The following is a 19,129-nucleotide window of genomic DNA, read 5'->3' as shown; positions in this document are numbered from 1 at the left end:
AATGACCACATTCCATGAACAAATAAAAAAAAGGTGCAACAAATGAAGACAGCCCACCTGAAATGGATTGGGAGAAAGTGAGTACCTTTGTGTTGTTAGTGCTGGTGCTACAGGAGCTCTGATGGCAGGGAATGGTGAGAATGGCACTCCTCCAGTGGATAGGCTATTGGTGCATGCAGTGTTATGCTCAGTTCGTGACACCAATCTGCATTTTGTTTATGTTTTTGAAACTTGGACTGTGCTTCAGTGAATGCATGTGCTATTCATGTGGTCAACTTGAAGAATAACTACATACACACATTTGCGCTATTGAAAAAAACATCTAACTTGCAGGTCAGATGTTTTTGCTCTACTTCTATTGAAATGTTTCTGAGAGTGCTGTGGAGATTCTGTGGTGTTGTTATCATGATTTGGGTTATCTATTCAGGGAGGACAGGATTTGGTAAGTTGTACACACTGCGGCCCACTTGGGGGGATGAGTTGGCAGTTGCAAGGCTTTGTAAAATTGGGCACCATGACAGCTATGCTGCACTGACCACCTATCTACCTGTCCCCACTGCAATGTTATTACCTGTAAACCAACCAGCAGAGACTCTTAAGAGGCCAACTAATCGCCAATTAATGTTAATGGACACTTGGCTACTGTTGCTGGGCTTTTACCCATGGCACATGAGGCTGATGCCAAATGTACAACCTGCCAAACGAAGTCACATACCAACCGACTCAAGAACAGTTTCTTCCCTGCTGCCGTCAGACTTTTAAATGGATGTACCTCGCACTAATTTGACCTTTCTCTATACCCTAGCTATGACTGTAACACTACATTCTACACTCTCTCCTTTCCTTCTCTATGAACGATATGCTTTGTCTATATACTGCGCAAGATACTTTTCACTGTACATTAATAGATGTGACAATGATAAATCAGAGCAAAACCAAATGAAATCAAAGAAACCTGGAGGACTGATGACTGGGCAACGAGGTTAAATGGAGGAGTAGTGTGTGCCTCCTTTTTGGACCTCCTTTGAACATTGAAACTCCAAGTATGAATTCTCCTTGTGCTCATCCCCTTGATATGCCATTCCCTGTCCCCTTGCTGGTGCCCATCTATTTAGTCAGAGTGAGGTCACAGATTTACCACAACCTCAACCGCCTCCCTCGGTGACTGTTGTAGTCCTATTAATGAGCACCAATCCCAAAGGCATTGCTGAGATGAGAGAAATGTCGGCTAGATGCCTGTGGGCCAAGTCGATCAAGCAGAGGTATGCTCGCCCCTGATATTTATACTGGCGGAGGCAGGAACCCCACCTTCAGTGTTAAGTTCAACGCACAAGTTTGCAATCTTTGTGGGGGTTGTTGTTGCAGGCCTCTCAGTCTGACATCTGATAAATAAATGGAGGTATTAGTGTTGAGAGGAGAGGCTCTACACAATGTGAGGTGGAGAAGAGTTCTCTGTAGAAGTCCTGAGTACATTCTGAGTCATATGGACTTAAGTGGTCAACTCTTTTTCGCTCTCCACAAGTGCTCCCAAACATGCTGAGTCTTCCAACATTTCCTGTTTTTAGTTCAGATTTCCAGCAGCAATAATATTTTGCTTTCATTTATGGATTTTCAGGACACTCGCCTCAAACCACCACCTCAGCCAGGGTCACTTTGTGAAAGTATCTCAGGTTCATCAAGGTAGTGACAAAACTGTGCCACCTCTTTCAATAGGACCTGCAGCCTCACGCCAGGCTAGGGGACTGTCAATGGCCATCATGGTCACCATTGCTTTAAACTTCTATACAACTGGCTCCTTCCAAGTAGCAGCAGATTACATAGCCAACAGATTGCAGTTCAGCATCCATCACTGCAGGCCGAAGGCGACGGAGAACCTGTATGATGGGAGAGACAAATGTATTGATTTCTCACTAAGTAGAGAGAAGCAGGGTGGATGGGCACATAGCTTTGCCATCGTAATAAGATTTTGATTTTCAATGCTGCAGGCAACCATAAACTACAGTGGCTCTGTGGGCCCTCATGTTAACACAAAGAGATAGAGGAACAACAAGGATTTCAGCAATATGCGGTTAATGTGCAATCTTGTACAACTATAATAGTCATAGGGACATACAGCATAGAAGAGGCCCTTCTGTTCATCGAGTCTGCACTGACAATAACTGTCACTGAGGGCGTGCTAATCCCATTTTCCTGCACTTGCCCCATATCCTTGAATTTTATGATATTTCCAGTACTCATCAAATATTTTTAAAGGTTGCAATGTTTCTGGCGTCCACCACCTTCCCAGGCAGTGCATTCCAGATTCCCACCATCCTCTAAGTAAAAACTTTTCTCCCAAATCCCAACTGAATCTTCTGCCACTTACACTGAAATGCTGACCCCTTGTGACTGACTCCTCAACCAACGGAACAACTGCTTTCTACTCACCCTGACCATACCCCTCAATCTTATACACCTTGATCATTTCCCCCTTCAGCCTTCTGTGCTCGAAAGAGAACAAACCAAACCTATCCAGTATCTCCTTATAGCTCAAATACTCCATTCCAGGCAACATCCTGGTGAACCTCCTCTGTACTCCCTTATTGCTATCACAACCTTCCTAAAAAAATTACTTATGATTGTCACAAGTAGGCTTACATAAACACGACAATGAAGTTACAGTGAAATTCCCCAGTAGGCACACTCCGGTACCTGTTTGGGTACACTGAGGGAGAATTTAGCATGGCCAATACAATTAATCATCACGTTGGGTAGAAACCAGATCACCCGGAAGAAATCCACACAGGCACAGACTCCGCAAAGACAGTGACCCAAGCCAGGAACTTGGGTCCTTGGTGCTCTGAGGCAGCAGTGCTAATGACTGTGTGACCATGCCGCCCTAGTGAGATGACCAGAACTGCACATAATCCTCCAGCTGTGGCCTAACCAACACCCTGTATAACTCTAACATTATCTCCTTGCTCTTTTGCTCTATACGACAACCGATGAAAGCAAGTGTCCCCTATGCCATCTTAAAGTCAATGGATGTCCATCATCCTGGCAGCTGTCAAGATGTCTTTATCCTAAGGCAGTCATTATTATCTATATCATGGGGTCAGACAAGGCATACTCCCTCTAGTTATTTGATGAAGACTGCTGTGCCACCCGAACATGCTAAAGAATGGGTGTACAATGAAAACTTATGCTATTACCGGAGACCTAGTGGAACAAACAATCGCTGCTTGAGCAGCGATTCAGCTGCCTGGACTGCTGGACCACAGTACTCTCCAGGGTACAGCTCCAGAGGTTATGCTGCACTGTCCACAACATCATCATCATAATAGCACAATCACAGTCATTACCCACCAGGTACACAGAGATCAGCTCAGGGGCAGAAGGATGAAGAAAAGAAGGTTGCGAGGAATTATTCAGGACCCTTTCGCACTGCATGGGTTCATGTGAGCACTGAATCAGACTCCACATCCCTTAAAAGATCATCCTATCATCACCATACTTTCGCAATACCCCACCTTCCCATCCACCTGCGTCGCAGTGTGTACTCGGTTAAGCTTTTACAAAAAAGCCACTAATAACTTTCCCAGAATACCTTTATCCAACAATACAGAGAATGTAACTAACAGAAATGAACTAGTCACCCTTATGTAATTATTAATTGCCAGTCTGTTGGGTACCTTTGGCCTCATGTTCCTACATAGTTCTACCCTAATGGCTCCTGCATAGCTATGGAAGGCTGCTGATTTTCAGTGAGGGATGGCCCTCCAGGATCCTCTTGAGCACTTCTGAGTGTAAAGAGTTCATTTCAGAAAGAACCATCTTGGTATGGGTGACAGCAGTCTAGGCTGGCTGGCTGAGAGGCACCAATAAGGGCAGAGGCAGAGTGACATTGATAGGTGAATGCCATCATCCTTTGTCTTCATTGTACCAATAATAATCCCTCATCAATCTTAGCAATCTTTTGGAGACAGATTGGTTGACAATTGAGAGAGCCTGCCTGCACACTTGAGCATGAAGATCAATGGCCATGTTGGCAGCAGTCTGAAATTGTGTGACAGAGAGAGTGGATCTCATGATTGTAGTCAGAGCTTCCACTGCAGCACTGTTGGGTGACTTCTGCCTGTGCTCCAGTTTAAGTTGAGTTAGCAACTGCAGGATGTGGTATCATAGCTAGGTCTTTTCCTGCTGTTATGGAACTTGGCACCACTTCCATGGTGTAAAAAATGCTCTCCACCACATTTTGAGCTAAGCTTGTTCATGCTACTTGACAGTGACAAGAGGCTGTCTGATTGCCTGCCAATGTACTCAGCATCTCCAACACAGCATGTTCATCAACATTCACTTGCAGCCTGCCCATCAACAACTTCATCTGATTCCTCTGTAGCAACAGTAACTTGTTTCTGATCTTAACCCCCAGTGAGCTGATACACACACTGACCTTTCCCTGGCATGGTTGTAATCCACTGCTGCCCAGTGACTCATCATGTGCTCATCCCAGTCCTCATGTAGCCTACAAAGTATATACAGCGCCAGTATCTGAGCAGGTGGCTGTGAATGTCAGATCATGTTATAGAGTCTCTTCCTCAATGCTGTTGCTCTCTCTATTTCTCCTTGGGCTGCTGGAGCTGGGCAAGCCACAGTTCTTGGGTGTCTGATAGCAGGAAATTGGAAGGCGAGGGTTGGGATGAGGGAAACCGATAGAAGGGAAAGCAAGAGGTTCATGATCACACCATCAACTGCGTGTACTCCATGCCAGAGAGCAAGATGAAGGTGAAGTGGGATTTGAGTTGGACATAAGACAATATACATCAGATGCAAAAGACTTTGTCACAACTAGAATTGTGATGCACAATACCATTTCCTTCAAAGGGCTCAGGAGTTGTATGTGTGCCTGTGAAGGTATGTACTTGTAGCATGAGGTGAACGTGAGGCTGTTATAATGAGAAGGAGTGTGCCAGTGAGGTAGAGCCTGCAAATGTTAGGCCTGACTCCCGACTGCAAGGGCTGTTGATAGGTGAGAAATGGGTGTACAGTGCAATGATACAGTTTGGGAGGTTAGCATGATATATCCTTTAAAGATGCATTCAGTGACCTTCACTATCTGTACAAGCTTATTGAACTTTTTGTGGCACCAGAGCCAAGTGTTTAGTGCCGGATTCTGAGAGTTAACTTCCTGGGTCATCTACTCCCAATCCCTTCCAAAGGTTTTTGTCGCAAATGTGTTCATTTAATAATTCATGTATTTTAGAGATCCAAATTACATTTTTAAGAACTAAATATTAAATGTAGATAAATAAAAATATCTGATTGAAGAACCGGTAAACAACAACTAAACTGAGTGTAATTCAAATTGATCTGGGGACTGTTTCGAAGAGGGAGTTTTATCACATTGCTGGAATGTTGATAAAAGGTTTTTACACCTAGAATTATGATGGTACTTTGGATTTATCTGGAGGAACCAGTTTCTCTCAAGACACCTCAGAATGTGCAATGAAGTCAGAGAGGACACCAAAGAGGCTTCTATTATTCATGGAGGCTCCCCAGATCAAAGAAGCTAACAGCAATTTGTAAAAAAAAGGTTTTTTGATGGAACCAGGAAATCACATAAGAGGGCCATTACCTCCATTGGAGATAAATCATTCATGTGGGTCCCAGAATCAAAGGGTTGTTTTGAAGGTAAAAGGTAGTTAGTTTAAATCTTGGTTTGCAACATTCCATGTATGCCACACTGCTAAGGTGACAGGTTATGCAAGGAGAAATTATTTGTTTTGGGTATACTGTGTTTTGCTCACAGAAACAGGCAGTCAGATTCGAAGGCCATGAGAAAACAGTTGTGTACCACTAGCAATGAGAACAAGAAGTTTTGAGGCTACTCACGGTCAGGGATGTTTCTGATCTGTAAACACGAAACAGGAATTGTGTGTCAAGCCAATGATTGGAATGAAAATTCCAAATTCAAGAGGAATTAAAGATCTGGCTGGCAAAGTTAGTGAAAAAGATCAGCAGTGGAATCCTTGTAGAGAGAGAAAGAAAGGTAGAGAGAGACAGAGAGGTCTGGAAGTTTAAGTGCCAGACTGGGAAACTGCGGACAGTCAAAGAGACCTGTGGCTCACCCAGTTTTGGACCCAGATGAAGTGAAGGAACCCGCAAGATTCTGTAATGTTTAGGAGAAGCCTTGGATGAAATTAACAACAGGGTGGGACGTGGCCTGTTAAGACTTTTCTGTTTAAACAATAAGAGAATTTGTTTCACTGGAGTGTCAGGATCTGGAATCGTCTACTTGAAAAGGTGAGAGAAGATATCTAATTGAATCTTAAAAGGGATTTGGACATGTGGTTGAAGAGATTACAAGGCTACCAACAAAACCAATGTGTAAGACTGCTATTTCACAGCACAAAAAGCTGAATGGGCTTCTTCTGTGTTGTATGATTTTATGATTATGGCAAGTAATTACCCCATTTCATTTTTCAACTAATAAAGGAATATTTTTACACAACCCCTTTTCAAAATGTTGATCCGTGAGTGCTTAGTGTGTCAAGACATTGCCAATTTTATTCAGTTGAGCTGCAGAGGTTGTCTGCCAAGACTTCCAACTACATAGGTTGAAAAGCAGCTTGTCATATTGTCCTGTTAACCTGTCTTCAGATGCGTTCTTTTGATAAGCTCAGTGCCTGATTCTCACACCGTCTTGTCTTTCTCTCCCTCTCCTTTTGTTTCTTTCAGCTTTGGAATTCTGTGAGACTCCACCAGTGTTATGTGGTGGGTACCAGACAGATATGTGTGATCCTTCCCAGCATGGATATCCTATGATAATAGGCTCTGATGTCGATACCGAGACAGAAGGGGCTGCATCTCCTGATCATGCTTTAAGATTGTGGATGCGAGAAATCAAATCTGAACATAGCTCTTGTCTGTCGAGCCGTGCGAATTCGATGCTTTCTCTCACTGACACTGAACAGGAAAGGAAGTCAGATGCAGAAAATGGTAAGAAATAAAATTCAGCAGTTCCATGAAATAATGTTTTGCAATGTCCTCAGGTGACATTAAATCAATTATAAATGCACATTAGGAATGGAGTTATTTTCCATGGTATTGAAGGCATGGTTTTGTTTAACCTTGTAGAGCAATTCATTGTATGAATATTATGACAATAGGATTTCTATTCTAATCCAGCCACTGTGTGTTAAATTATATATATTATATATGTATAATTTACATTTTTTTGTACATCCAAAGTTTGCTGTCAGTCAAATGTTTCTCAGGTCCCGTCCAATTTTACTTTATCATCTTGAGTTACAGCAATTCATGCACTGTTGACCAGATTCTATTGTTATTCTAACAAGACAAAAGGCAAAACATATTTTGTAAGTTTGTAAGCCATTGAGCTCTGTGGTCTTGGCTGCAGCTACAGTACATTGCTGGCAGTATCTCCTTTAATTTTAGAAAGGAAACAATTCATGATCAGATTGCAGTCTCTAGTGAAGTCCGAGTTGCATTTGAGATGTTAGATATTTTTGGAAGTATTAGAACTTTTAATAAAATATTGAGGATGGAAGGAGGTAAATAACCTCAGATTCATTTGATGTAATGGTTTGCTTTCATTTCTTCCTTCCGACTTTTCTTACAAGGAAGATATTGGAAGGAATGTGGAATGAATATGGTGACAAATCAGTATAATTAAATAGGTGCCATTCTTGACCACATGCACAAAATATATTGATTGTAAGTATCAAACATTTGCCTGATGGAAAGTCAGTGCCAATCTTAAAAAGTGTAGATCGAAACATGCAAAAGATATTCAGTGGTCAAGAAATTATTTGGAAAATTGAATATCTTTTGCCAATTTTGCTGATAGGATGCCAGATTGTCTTAAGGTCACTTGTAAAATGTGTAGAAAAGACCGTGGGGATTTACCACTGACATGTCATTGTCTTCCTGGAGGTTCTGATTTCAACATGATAGTTCAATTTACAACTTAAACTATCTGATAGAAAACTAATCAGATTGGATGGGTCAGTTGTTCATTTTGCAGCCCATCTGATTTTACTTTCCACTGGTCTCAATTGAAAGTAAAGACAGATGTAATGTAAGCATATAACCTGTCTGATCCAAATACAAAAGCAAAAGTTCCAAAGAAAGGTCACCGATCTGAAACGTGAACTCAGTTTCTCTCCACAGATGAGTATTTCCAGCATATGTTGTTTTTATCACCTTTCTGAACCTATTAGGTTCCTGCTTGGTGAGTGAAATGAAGATTTACTTCCTTTCTCCTGTTCTTTTGAGCAGGCAAGTCGAATCACGTGCCTGAAACAAAATCAGAAATTGCTGGAAAATCTCAGCAGGTGTGACAGCATCTGTACAGAGAGAATAGAGTCAATGTTTGGAGTCTAAATGACTCTTTATCAGAGCTCAACACAGATGTTTGATACCTGTGTTGGCATATTGGCATTTGCTGCCAGAGCTACCTATCAGGAATAATGACAGGTGGCAAATGAAAGTCAAAAAGCTATGTGTTTTTACTTATCTTTACTTTTTTGAAGTCCTGAAAAGGAAGGATAATTATTACATCTCACATCCCAGTCTACACAAGTCTCCTTTCCAGCATTTATCGGTGTTCCAGAGAGTATTCTTTCAGCACTGTTTGACATTGCATTCTCTCCGTAGACCTGCTGACTGTTTGGCACACAATATTGACAGAGTCGATTTAGTTGAAGCTTGGAAGGTTAAGTCTTCGACTGGCGTCAGGTTTCCAAAGTTGAGGAAGCTCCCTTTGTCCCACACCTTGACCTTTGTGTGCACAACTCCCATCCCAAGTTAAAATTAGGATTAAAATTCTAAATTTACTAATGCACCTTCAAATATTCTGCAAGGAAATTTCCACCTTAGCCCTGACTGTGCTCACAATGTGCAATGTATAACACTAGAAAAGCTTCTTGAGTGAAACATTTAACAGCTGAGCCATCAATTATGTTATGTCGAGTTGAATGGATGCCACGTTGTTCTCTTCAGAAATTACCAAGAGCCTAAAACAAAATAAATGCAAAAACAAATCTGTGCATACTGGGAATTACAACAGAATATTCTGCCAATACATTGCAGGTTACAGGAGCAATTCAATTTCAGGTTAACATTTCTGGTGTATACATTGAGTCAGAATTCTAATTTTAAAAGAAGTCAACCAATCTTTTTCAAATGCTCACTGACCTGTTATGTACTGACAGCTTATGGGTGGCACAATGGTTAGCACTGCTACCTAATAGCGCCAGGGTTTGAGTCCTGGCTTGTCACTATGCAGAGTCTGCGCGTTCCCCCAGAGTCTGCATGGGTTTCCTCTGGGTGCTCTGGATTCCTTCCATAGTACAAAAGATGTGTTGGTTAGGTACATTGGCCTAATTCTCCCTTAATTCTCCCTCAGTGTACCCAAACAGGTGCCGGAGTGTGGTGACCCGAGGATTTTCACAGAAACATTATTGCAGAGTTATTGTAAACTACTTGTGACGCTAATAAATAAACTTAAACTTTGCATTTAGTCTTTTTACCAAATATTTAGCAGTTTATTTCTCAACTATTTAGCTTTATGCAGTACAATGTTAATGATAATGTCATTCAAACATTCCTTTAAAAAGCTAGAATTTTATTAGATCATCTCTTAAAAGATCCAAATGCACATAAAGTATTTATAGAACTATGAGATTTAAATTATGACCAAAATTCTGCGTAGAATGAGAGGGTAATTGGTGCAAATTGTTTTAATATTTATGAAATTATAAACCTATTCAGGTCCAAAACTTCAGACGTACAGTGTTACTATTTAAGTATTTCATGTAGTTAAAAATTATGCCAATGCATTAGGTGGTTACTGGGCTATGAAAATTTTATTACCTCACATTAGGAGTTAATATCCTTAAGGATCCTAACTGAGAAGAATTTAGCCATCTTGATTCAATTCCCAGTGATTATAAATCTAAATCACAAAATCATTCATTATTTAGCATTAACTTAGTATTTTTAAAGAGAAAGTCCTGTGGGGAAATGACCCGTCCCATACATATGGAAGAGCCGATTATTCTAGCTTCTATAGTGTGAAGATTTGCTACATTGCATGTTCAAATATGATTAAGTAACAAAATCAGTGCATCAAAAACAGAAAATACTGGAAAATCTCAGCAGATCTAATAGCAGCTATGGAGAGAGAATAGAGCCAACGTTTCGAGTCTGAATGATGCTCTGATGAAGGGGCATCCAGGCTCAAAACATTGGCTCTATTCTCTCTCCACAGATGCTGTCAGACCTGCTGAGATTTTCCAGCATTTTCTGTTTCAGATTCCAGCATCCATAATATTTTGCCTTAATATCAGTGCATTTTTTTTAACAAAAGGTATATATTTTTAACTTTTTTTGTTTGTGGGGCACTAAATGACTACATGTTGAAATGTTTTCAGTCTGTCTTTTAAAGCTTTACTCTAACTTTTTCGCTGAGCCATCCTTCTCTTCCCTCAAACTCAATAATTTCAACCTCCGTCTCTGATCAACTTATTTTCTCTCTTCTCATTTCACTGCTTGTTCATAATCATTCCCTCTATGTAAACTCTCCCACATCATATTCAAATCCATCCCCTCGCCCTTGCTTTGTGAAATGACCTTTTTCCTCTCATAGTCTCAATGAGATAGAGCCATTTTTGATCACTTTCTTGTATGCCACACTATTTGCAAATTTACCTCCTTCCAACATCATTCCTTCTGCTTCAGCCCCAGAACACTCTCCTCACAGTCACTTGCAACTGTCCTTTCAATATGCCATTCCCAACTGTCCAAGCTTTGGTCTTCCACTGAAATATTTCTACAGTTGTTGATCTGCTGAATCAATCCTTCAACTTTGTCTTTGTTGCCCTTGTCCCCAGTAAAATCCTTGCTCTCTCCCAGCCTGGTAGTCCCTCCTCGTGTGGCGCCCACCTTTGATCTCTCAGTTCCGAGTGCTGCACAATTTGTTTAGCTCTCAGTTGCTGCGTCAAGTTGGACCGTATCAAGCACAAATTAGACTCACCTCTCACTATCAGAACCATTCACTACTGCAGTATAATCCTGGAATGCAAAGATAACCTCTGGCTTCCATTCTCCACTATAAATTGTCTCAGTGAACTGCTCTCGCCTGAGCTCCCTCCCCTCACTTAGTTATCAACATTGTCCCATTACTGATGCTCTTATTTTCTTTGTCAAACATTTATTAGCTTCCATTTTAAGAACTATTATACAATTTGCTTCCAGCTCTAAAATGTTAAAGTTAATTTATAAGTGTCACAAGTAGGCTTATATTAACAGTGCAATGAAGTTACTGTGAAAATCCCTGAGTCGCCACACTCCGGCGCCTGTCCGGGTACACTGAGGGAGAATTTAGACTGGACAATGCACCCTAACCAGCACATCTTTTGGATTGTAGGAGAAAACCAGAGCACCCGGAGGAAAGCCATGCAGACATGAAAAGAACGTGCACAGACAGTGACCCAAGCCAGGAATCAAATCCAGGGCCCTGGCACTGTGAGGCAGCAGTGCTAACTGCTGTGCCACTACGCCGCCCCTGCTTTTGGCAGAACATTCCATGTTCTAAAAATCTTGATAACCTCGCCTTAATTTGTAAAATTACACTTATTAAAGCACATAGAATCCTGTTTAGTCTGTCATTTCATTTTTGTATGTGTTTAGAAAATCTGATACTTGTTATTTGGCAGTCATTCTTTCCATTCTTCGATGTTTCTCATCTTCAGTTTCTTCACTATGCTTAATTTGGTTTTGAATTATTTGGCCTAAATTTTTCATGTGCTTCTGCTTTAAGTCTCACTTAAATTTTCATTTCTCCATTTATCCAAGGATCTTAAATTCTGCGACACTCTCTTTATTCTGCGGGCATATGTCAACTCTCTTCCTAATCATATCTTGTTTGATCTGGTTTATCTACTAAATTTTCTTTGCAACTTTAGCGGGCTAGTTTCCCTCTCAGCTCATTAAAATTTGCTTGATTTTCAGTGATGTACCTTATCTTTGACTCTTTTTTTTCAGTTTTCACATCCAACTTAATTGTGGATGCTATTCCAGGGAAATTCTGCTTACCTACTCTTAACGGTTAATTTCCAGCATTCATTCCTTTTTTTTGGACTAAAAGCAATTTGACCTAATTGCTGGACCCACTACAGAAATTTTTCTTGAATTTGCTAGTTAGATTACTTTTACCCCAATATATCTTCGAATAAGTAAAGTCACCTATCATCATGATTTCGTTGACTTTATGTTCCTCGGCATCATTTCCGCTGTTTGGTGATCTATAATAAACTCTCATTAGAGTTTCAGTTCCCTTACTTGTACCATACCATCTGTATCACCCTTATGTTCTAGTGTGCTAAGGAATCTTTGATTAATGGAGTTACTAAATTTATACAGAATATATAACACAGACACAAAACGTTCAGCACAGCAATCCATGCTGATGTTTACACTCCACTTCTGCCTCCTCCTGTCCTATTATAAATCAGATAGCCAGGGTAGGGTAGAACAGGAGTCTAGCCTTTATATACTTGCAAGCTTTTATTTACAGAGACACATATTCTATATCATGCACCAGCAATCTAACAGCCACAGTTTTGGCCTATTCCTAAATATAAATATTTATACACATTAATGATTTCCCCAGTGAATGCATACCTGAATACAATTTAAAAGCTAGTTAATATATTTTTATTTACTTATGAAGTGTGAGTGCCACAGGTAAGATTAGTATAGGTGGCCCATCTATAATTGCTCTTGAGCAGATATGAAAGACCTTCTTGAACTACTATAGTCAATATGCTTTTAGGGAGGGAGTTCCAGGTTTTTGATCTAGCAACTGTGAAGGAATGGTTCAAAGTCAGTGGTTTGTTGATGTGTAGTTCCCATGTACCTGCTGTCCTTTCCTTCTAAATGTTAGGTGTTACGTGATTTGAAAGTATTATCAAAGAAAACTTATTGGGTTGCTGCAGTGGAACTTGTACGTGGCACACACTACTTGTCATGTGTGGGTAGTAGAAGGGGTGAATGTTTGAAGTGTTGGATATGGCACAGATCAAGTAATCTGCTTTGTCCTCTGTTTGCTGAGTATTGAGAGTTTATTGGAGCTGCATTTTTCCAGGCAATTGGAGGGAAATTCATCACAGAAGCAACCTGTGGATGGTCCAGAGGATCAGGAGATGAGAAAGCCCACAGTATTTATATGGTTGGTTCACTTAATACACATACAAGGTCACTGGCACCCGCAGGATGTTAATGGTGAAAAATGGTTAGATTCTCTCTTTATGGGGGTGGTCATTGTCTCTCACTTGCATGACAAGTTTTGCCACTTATCAGCTGAAGCCTAAATGTCCAGGTTTTCCTGCATGGACACAAACTGCTTTATTATCTAAGGAGTTGCTAATGAAAGGGAGTATCACCACATTCACAGAATTATAGAATCACAGAATCACTACAGCGCAGAAGGAGGCCATTCGGCCCATCAAACTTGTGTGGACAACAGTCCCACCCAGGCCCTTTCCCCATAACCTCACGTATTTACCTTGCTAAGCCCCCTGACATTAACAGTCAATTTAACATGAACTATCAACCTAACCTACACATCTTTGAAGTGTGGGAGGAAACCCATGCAGACACTGGGAGAATGTAAAAACTCCACACAGTCAACCAAGGCTAGAATTGAACCCAGGTCTCTGCCACTGTGAGGCAGCACTGTTAACCCCTATGCCGCCATGCTGCCCTAAATGCAAATATTGTAGCTGCACCATAAAAACTTGACCAGAGGCACAGCTCATTCTGGAGCACAAGTCTTCAGTATTACATCCAGGCTATTCTCAGGGCCTTTGCCACATTCAGTGTGTTCAGTCATAAGTTGATATCACCTGGAATTGGCTGAAGATTAACATCTGATGCTAAGGACATCAGGAGGAGGATGAGGTGGATCATCCACTCAGCACTTCTGGCTGAAGGTAGCTGCATGTGCTTTACTTTATCTTTTATACTGATGTGTTGGGCTACTCCTTTTTTTTAGGATATTTGTGCATATTCCTCCCCCAGTTAGTTGTTTAATTGTCCACTATTATCCATATCTATGTGTGGTATGATCACAGAACTTTGAACTGATCTATTTGTTCTGAGATAACTTTATCCATTCTTTTTTGTTATTCAGCACACATGTAGTCCTGCATTGTAGCTTCATCAGGTTGGTACCTTATTTTCAGCCATGTCTGGTGCTGCTCCTGGCAGCTCTCCTACATTCTTCATTGAATCATAAGACCATAAGATATCGGAGTAGAATTAAGCCATTGAGTCTGCTCCATCATTCAACCACGGCTGATAAATTTATCAACCCATTCTCTTGCTTTTTGCCCGTAACCCTTGATCTTTTTACCAATCAAGAACTTTTCTAATTCTGTCTTAAATGCACTCAATGATCTGGCCTCTGCAGTCAGGTTTGATGGCAATTTACAATTTGTATACCTTACCTCACCTATCTCTATAAGCATATTCTTCTATTTTCTTCTCTCTCAGAAGTTTAGTTATCCTCCAGTGAAATAAATCTATGTTACTTTCCTCAACCCACACTCTGTTCACAAATTCCAAGATCTCATCGTCCATTCAGCAAAGAAATTTCTCCTGACTCCTTTATTTAGTTCCTTGGTGATGAACTGATACTGAAATCCTCTAGTTTTGCTCTTTCCCATATGTGGAAACATTCTTTCTACTCTGTCAATACCTTTTATAATTTTGAAGACCTCTATTAGGTCTTCCCTTAACTTTCCCTTTTTAAAAGAAAAGAAGGTCTGCATGTCACTCCTTTCATTATTACATATAATCTTGACTTCCTGGTATCATCCTTTAAAACCAGTTTTCCAAATGCTTCTACAACATTTTTATAACATGGTGACCATGGGAACTATTCACATCATTCCATGATATGGTCAATAGTTCCTTAGACATCTTCCTTCTGTTTTAAATAATGGTATAAAGTTAGCTTTCTGCCAGACTTCTAGTACTAAATCTTTTCTTACTAATGAGCACACCAATGCCTCTGCTATCTCTTCCCTTTGTTTTATCTATTCGTGGGACATGAACACTGCTGGCTGACCAGCATTTATTGCCCATCCCTGGATGCCCAAGGGTAGTTGAGAGTCAACCACATTGCTGTGGCTCTGAAGCTGCATGTGAGTCAAACTGGGTAAGGACAGTAGAGTTTCTTCTTCAAAGGACATTAGTGAACCAGACAGGTTTTTATAACAACTGACTGTGGTTTCACAGTCATCGGTAGATTCTTAATTCCAGATGTTTTTTTTAATTGAATTCAAATTCCACCATCTGCTGTGGCAGGATTTGAACCAGAGTCCCCAGGACATTTAGCTGAGTTTCTAGATTAATAAGTTAGCAGTAATACCACTATGCCATCACCGCCCCTCTTTGAAAGGTGGACACAATCTGCCAGCTCTCCTTTTTAACCTACCCTATCCCTCCAGAATATTTTTTAATCAGAACTTTTACTTGCAGTCCTGCCCTATTTTCAGATATAATATCATCATTCATTTTTTGCCACCTGGGGGCTAAGTATGGCTTGTGTAAAATGCAGTAAGAAAGATCTGCCAGAGGATGATCCATGCGTAGCAGAAACTTCTGGTTTGCCTTCTCTTGAAATGAATGGAAGAAAACTCCATTACATTTTGTAAGGAATCTGCAACCTTCCCAGCCAGATTTTCATTCTTGTACATTATCGTAGCAATGAGAAATCTACCCCAATATTTCTATAGTTGTTATATTATATCTTCATCTGTTTTCACTCGCCTTTGGCATTTTATTATAACTTTGAGTTAATCTCCAGAAATGGATTTAAGTATCTCCTGAACATGTTTCCCCAATCTTGCTCAATAACTTTCTTTAGGAAAGGAATTCTCACAACCATTTTTCTCATAAGGGTACAAATTGGAGAATGTAAAAACTTCTCCTTCTCTGTCTGATTTCCCTATTCTAAAATCTCCATACCGTGAAACTGGCTGGTTGGTAGCCATAGTAAAATATACAAATTGAATCATGTTGAAAGATGCACACTGTTGGATGGTGGCTCTTGTTTTTTTTTTATTTTCATGCTACCAGAGCTGAACGATTTCATGGGACAGTAACTTTTCAGTCTTCATACTGTATCAGTATTGATCATTTTTGGAGATTTGGTCAGGTGAAGGATATGCATCATAGCGGGTGCATTTATGCCCTTGTCCCTCTAAATGTTAGTTGTTGTGGGTTTGGAAGGCGTAGTGTAAGGAAAACTTGCAGTGCCTTTTGTAGGTAGGACACACTACTGCCATTATCAGTGATGGAGGGAATGATATTTTGTGGATGGGATGCCAGATAAGCAGATTGCTTTGTCCTGGATGGTGTCCAGTTTCTTGACTGTTATTGGAGCTGTATTCATCCAAGTAAGGGGAGAGTATTCCATCACACTGCTGACATGTGCTTTGTAGATGGTGGACATTTGGGGAATCAGGAGGTGAGTTTCTCACTACAGGATTCCTATTTTCTGACCTGCTCTTGTAGTAACAGTATTGATAAAGCAGGTCCAGTTCAATTTATGACCAATAGTAATCCCCAGGATGTTGATAATGGGAACATCAGCAATGGTAATACCATTGAAAGTCAAGGGGAGGTTGTTAGGTTCTCTCTTGCTGGTAAAACTGTTGATTGCACTTCCTATACTTCAGGCCTCCTTTAGACACTCAAAGGGGTATTATTTGGGATCATATCCTGGCTCAACAATGAAGAAGAAGAGCAGTGGTTCTTAAATTTTATTGCTGCTCAACATTGATTTCAGTGTTGGGTCGGGGCACTTCGATTTTAGGAGAGCTGTTGCAAAGCCTGACTCCTGGGGTTGGATTTTTAGAAGATTTGGGGTCTAGATGAGAGACAGACAGGCACGCAGTTTGCTGCTGCTGGCCTCCATTCCTGCTTCGTGCCACAATCCCAACCCCAAACTAATCCGAAGTGCGGGCAGGGGTGTTAACATTAACATTTCGCTAAGTTCCACACCAAAGATTATTAGGGTGGCATGGTGGCACAGTGCTGACTGGAACTTTTGCCTCACCATACCAAGGACCTGGGTCTGATTCCCAGTTTGGGTCCCTGTCTCTGTGGAAACTGCACGTTCTCCTCAAGTCTGGGTGGGTTTCCTCCGGGTACTCCGGTTTCCTCCCAAAACCTTTGGCAAAGGGTCATCTGGACTCAAGACATCAGCTCTTCTCTCTCCTTATAGATGCTGCCAGACCTGATGAGATTTTCCAGCATTTCTCTTGTGGTTTCAGATTCTAGCATTCGCGGAAATTTGCTTTTATCCAGTGCTAGTTAGGTACATTGGCCATCCTAAATTCTTCTTCAGTGTGCCTGAACAGGAGCCAAAGCGTGACAACTAGGGGGATTTTCACAGTTTTTCATTGGGATGTTAACAAGTCCTACATGTGATACTAATATATAAACTTTAGAATTCTTTTGATTTAAAACCGAATTGTCCTTTTAAAGGAGTCACAGTTATCTTTCACTGAACACCTGAGCATTTTAAGTGTTCTCCTATTGCTGAATTTAGATGTTTTAAAGTTGCTTACAGTCTCGTATTGAATTTGATCCCATGCTCAAATGGATTATTCCATGCGCACAGTGTAACATACTGTTAATTCAGCTTCTATTACCTATGCACTGGCTCATTTACAAATACCAGGTCAATCATCACTGTTCCTCATGCCATCTTTTGTGCACTGAGTCATGAAGTAGTAATGCGTTACATTCAATCACATTGACTCTTAATCAGCTCTGTGTTCCCAATTTAACTTGGGTTGCACTTATTGAAGTACACATGTCTGCTTTCACATACCTCTTTTTCATCTCAAAGAGAAAACTTCTGGCATTGAGCTGCTAGTCTAAAGCGTTAACTGGGATTTTTTTTTCCACATTTGGCTTATATTCAAAGAAGTTCTTTCTAAAGCTTACCTCTACCCAGGATTAACTTCCTTTACCTTCCAGTTGTTCCTGATATACATGGTTATATCGCTTACTTTTCTGTTTCTTCATTCCTTTATGAAACCAAACCCCTGATCATTAAATGTATCTGGTTTAATTAATTTCTGATATTCCCATTACATTGCTACAAAAACCTCCAGGTTCAGTCATTGTCTATTCCTTCTTTGACTACTTCTTTTCTAGCTCAGCAAAATTTGCTCTACCGACTGGTGACCAATGTCTGCAGTTGTGTGGATCCAAGTTTCTAAAATTCCCTTAGGAAATCATTCCTCCCCTCACTCCTTTTATTATCTTCTTTAAAGATGCTTCTTAAAACCTATTTGATTCAGGTGGCACAGTGGTTAGCACAGCTTCCTCATAGCACCAGGTACCCAGATTCAATTCCCGCCTTGGGTGAATGTCTCTGTGGAGTTTGTATGTTCTCCCTGAGTCTGCGTGGGTTTCTTCCAGGTGCCCTGGTTTCTTTTCTCAGTCCAAAGATGAGCAATTTCTTTGTTGAGAGGGCTAGAATACAAGATCAGGAATGTACTTCTCAGTCTGTGTCAGACTCTGGTCAGACCCCATTTGGAGTACTGTGAGCAGTTTTAGGCCCTGTGTCTAAGGAAGTATGTGCGAGCCTTGGAAAGGGCCCACTGGAGGTTCACAAGAGTGATCCCCGAAATGAAGAGCTTATTGTATGAGGAACGATAGAGGACTCTGGTTCTGTACTCGTTGGAGTTTAGAAGGACGAGGGCGAATCTTTTTGAAATTGCGAGACCTGGATAGAGTGGACGTGGAGAGAATGTTTCCACTAGTAAGAAAAACTAGAACCCAGAGGGCACAACCTCAGGCAGAAAGATCCTTTAAAACAGAGGTGAGGAGGAATTTCTTCAGTTAGAGAGTGATGAATCTGTGGAACTCTTTGCCACAGAAGGCTGTGGAGGCTAGGTCATTGTGTATTTTAAGACAGAGATAGATAGGTTCTTGATTAATAAGACGATCAGTGGTTATGGGGAAAAGGCAGGAGAATGGGAATGAGAAAATTATCAACAATGATTGAATAGAGGAGCAGACTCGATGGGCCAAATGGCCT

General features: G+C 40.8%; 1 protein-coding gene across 5 annotated transcripts in view; it reads left to right on the top strand.

The window, feature by feature from the left end:
- The window catches only part of tenm1 (teneurin transmembrane protein 1), a 704,577-nt gene that overhangs the window by 95,315 nt on the left and 590,133 nt on the right, over window positions 1–19,129 (top strand). For all 5 annotated transcript variants that reach the window (XM_080187425.1, XM_080187422.1, XM_080187424.1 and 2 more), the window contains exon 2: window positions 6,718–6,978. In XM_080187425.1, the coding sequence (XP_080043551.1) occupies window positions 6,718–6,978 (261 nt within the window). The remainder of the gene's footprint in view (window positions 1–6,717; window positions 6,979–19,129) is intronic.

Source organism: Carcharhinus amblyrhynchos, chromosome 4, assembly GCF_965287045.1.
Source record: "Carcharhinus amblyrhynchos chromosome 4, sCarAmb.v2.hapA, whole genome shotgun sequence".
NCBI classification, from domain to species: domain Eukaryota; kingdom Metazoa; phylum Chordata; class Chondrichthyes; order Carcharhiniformes; family Carcharhinidae; genus Carcharhinus; species Carcharhinus amblyrhynchos.
Note: the sequence above shows the minus strand (reverse complement) of the source record. Positions and strands in the feature narration are given on the sequence as shown.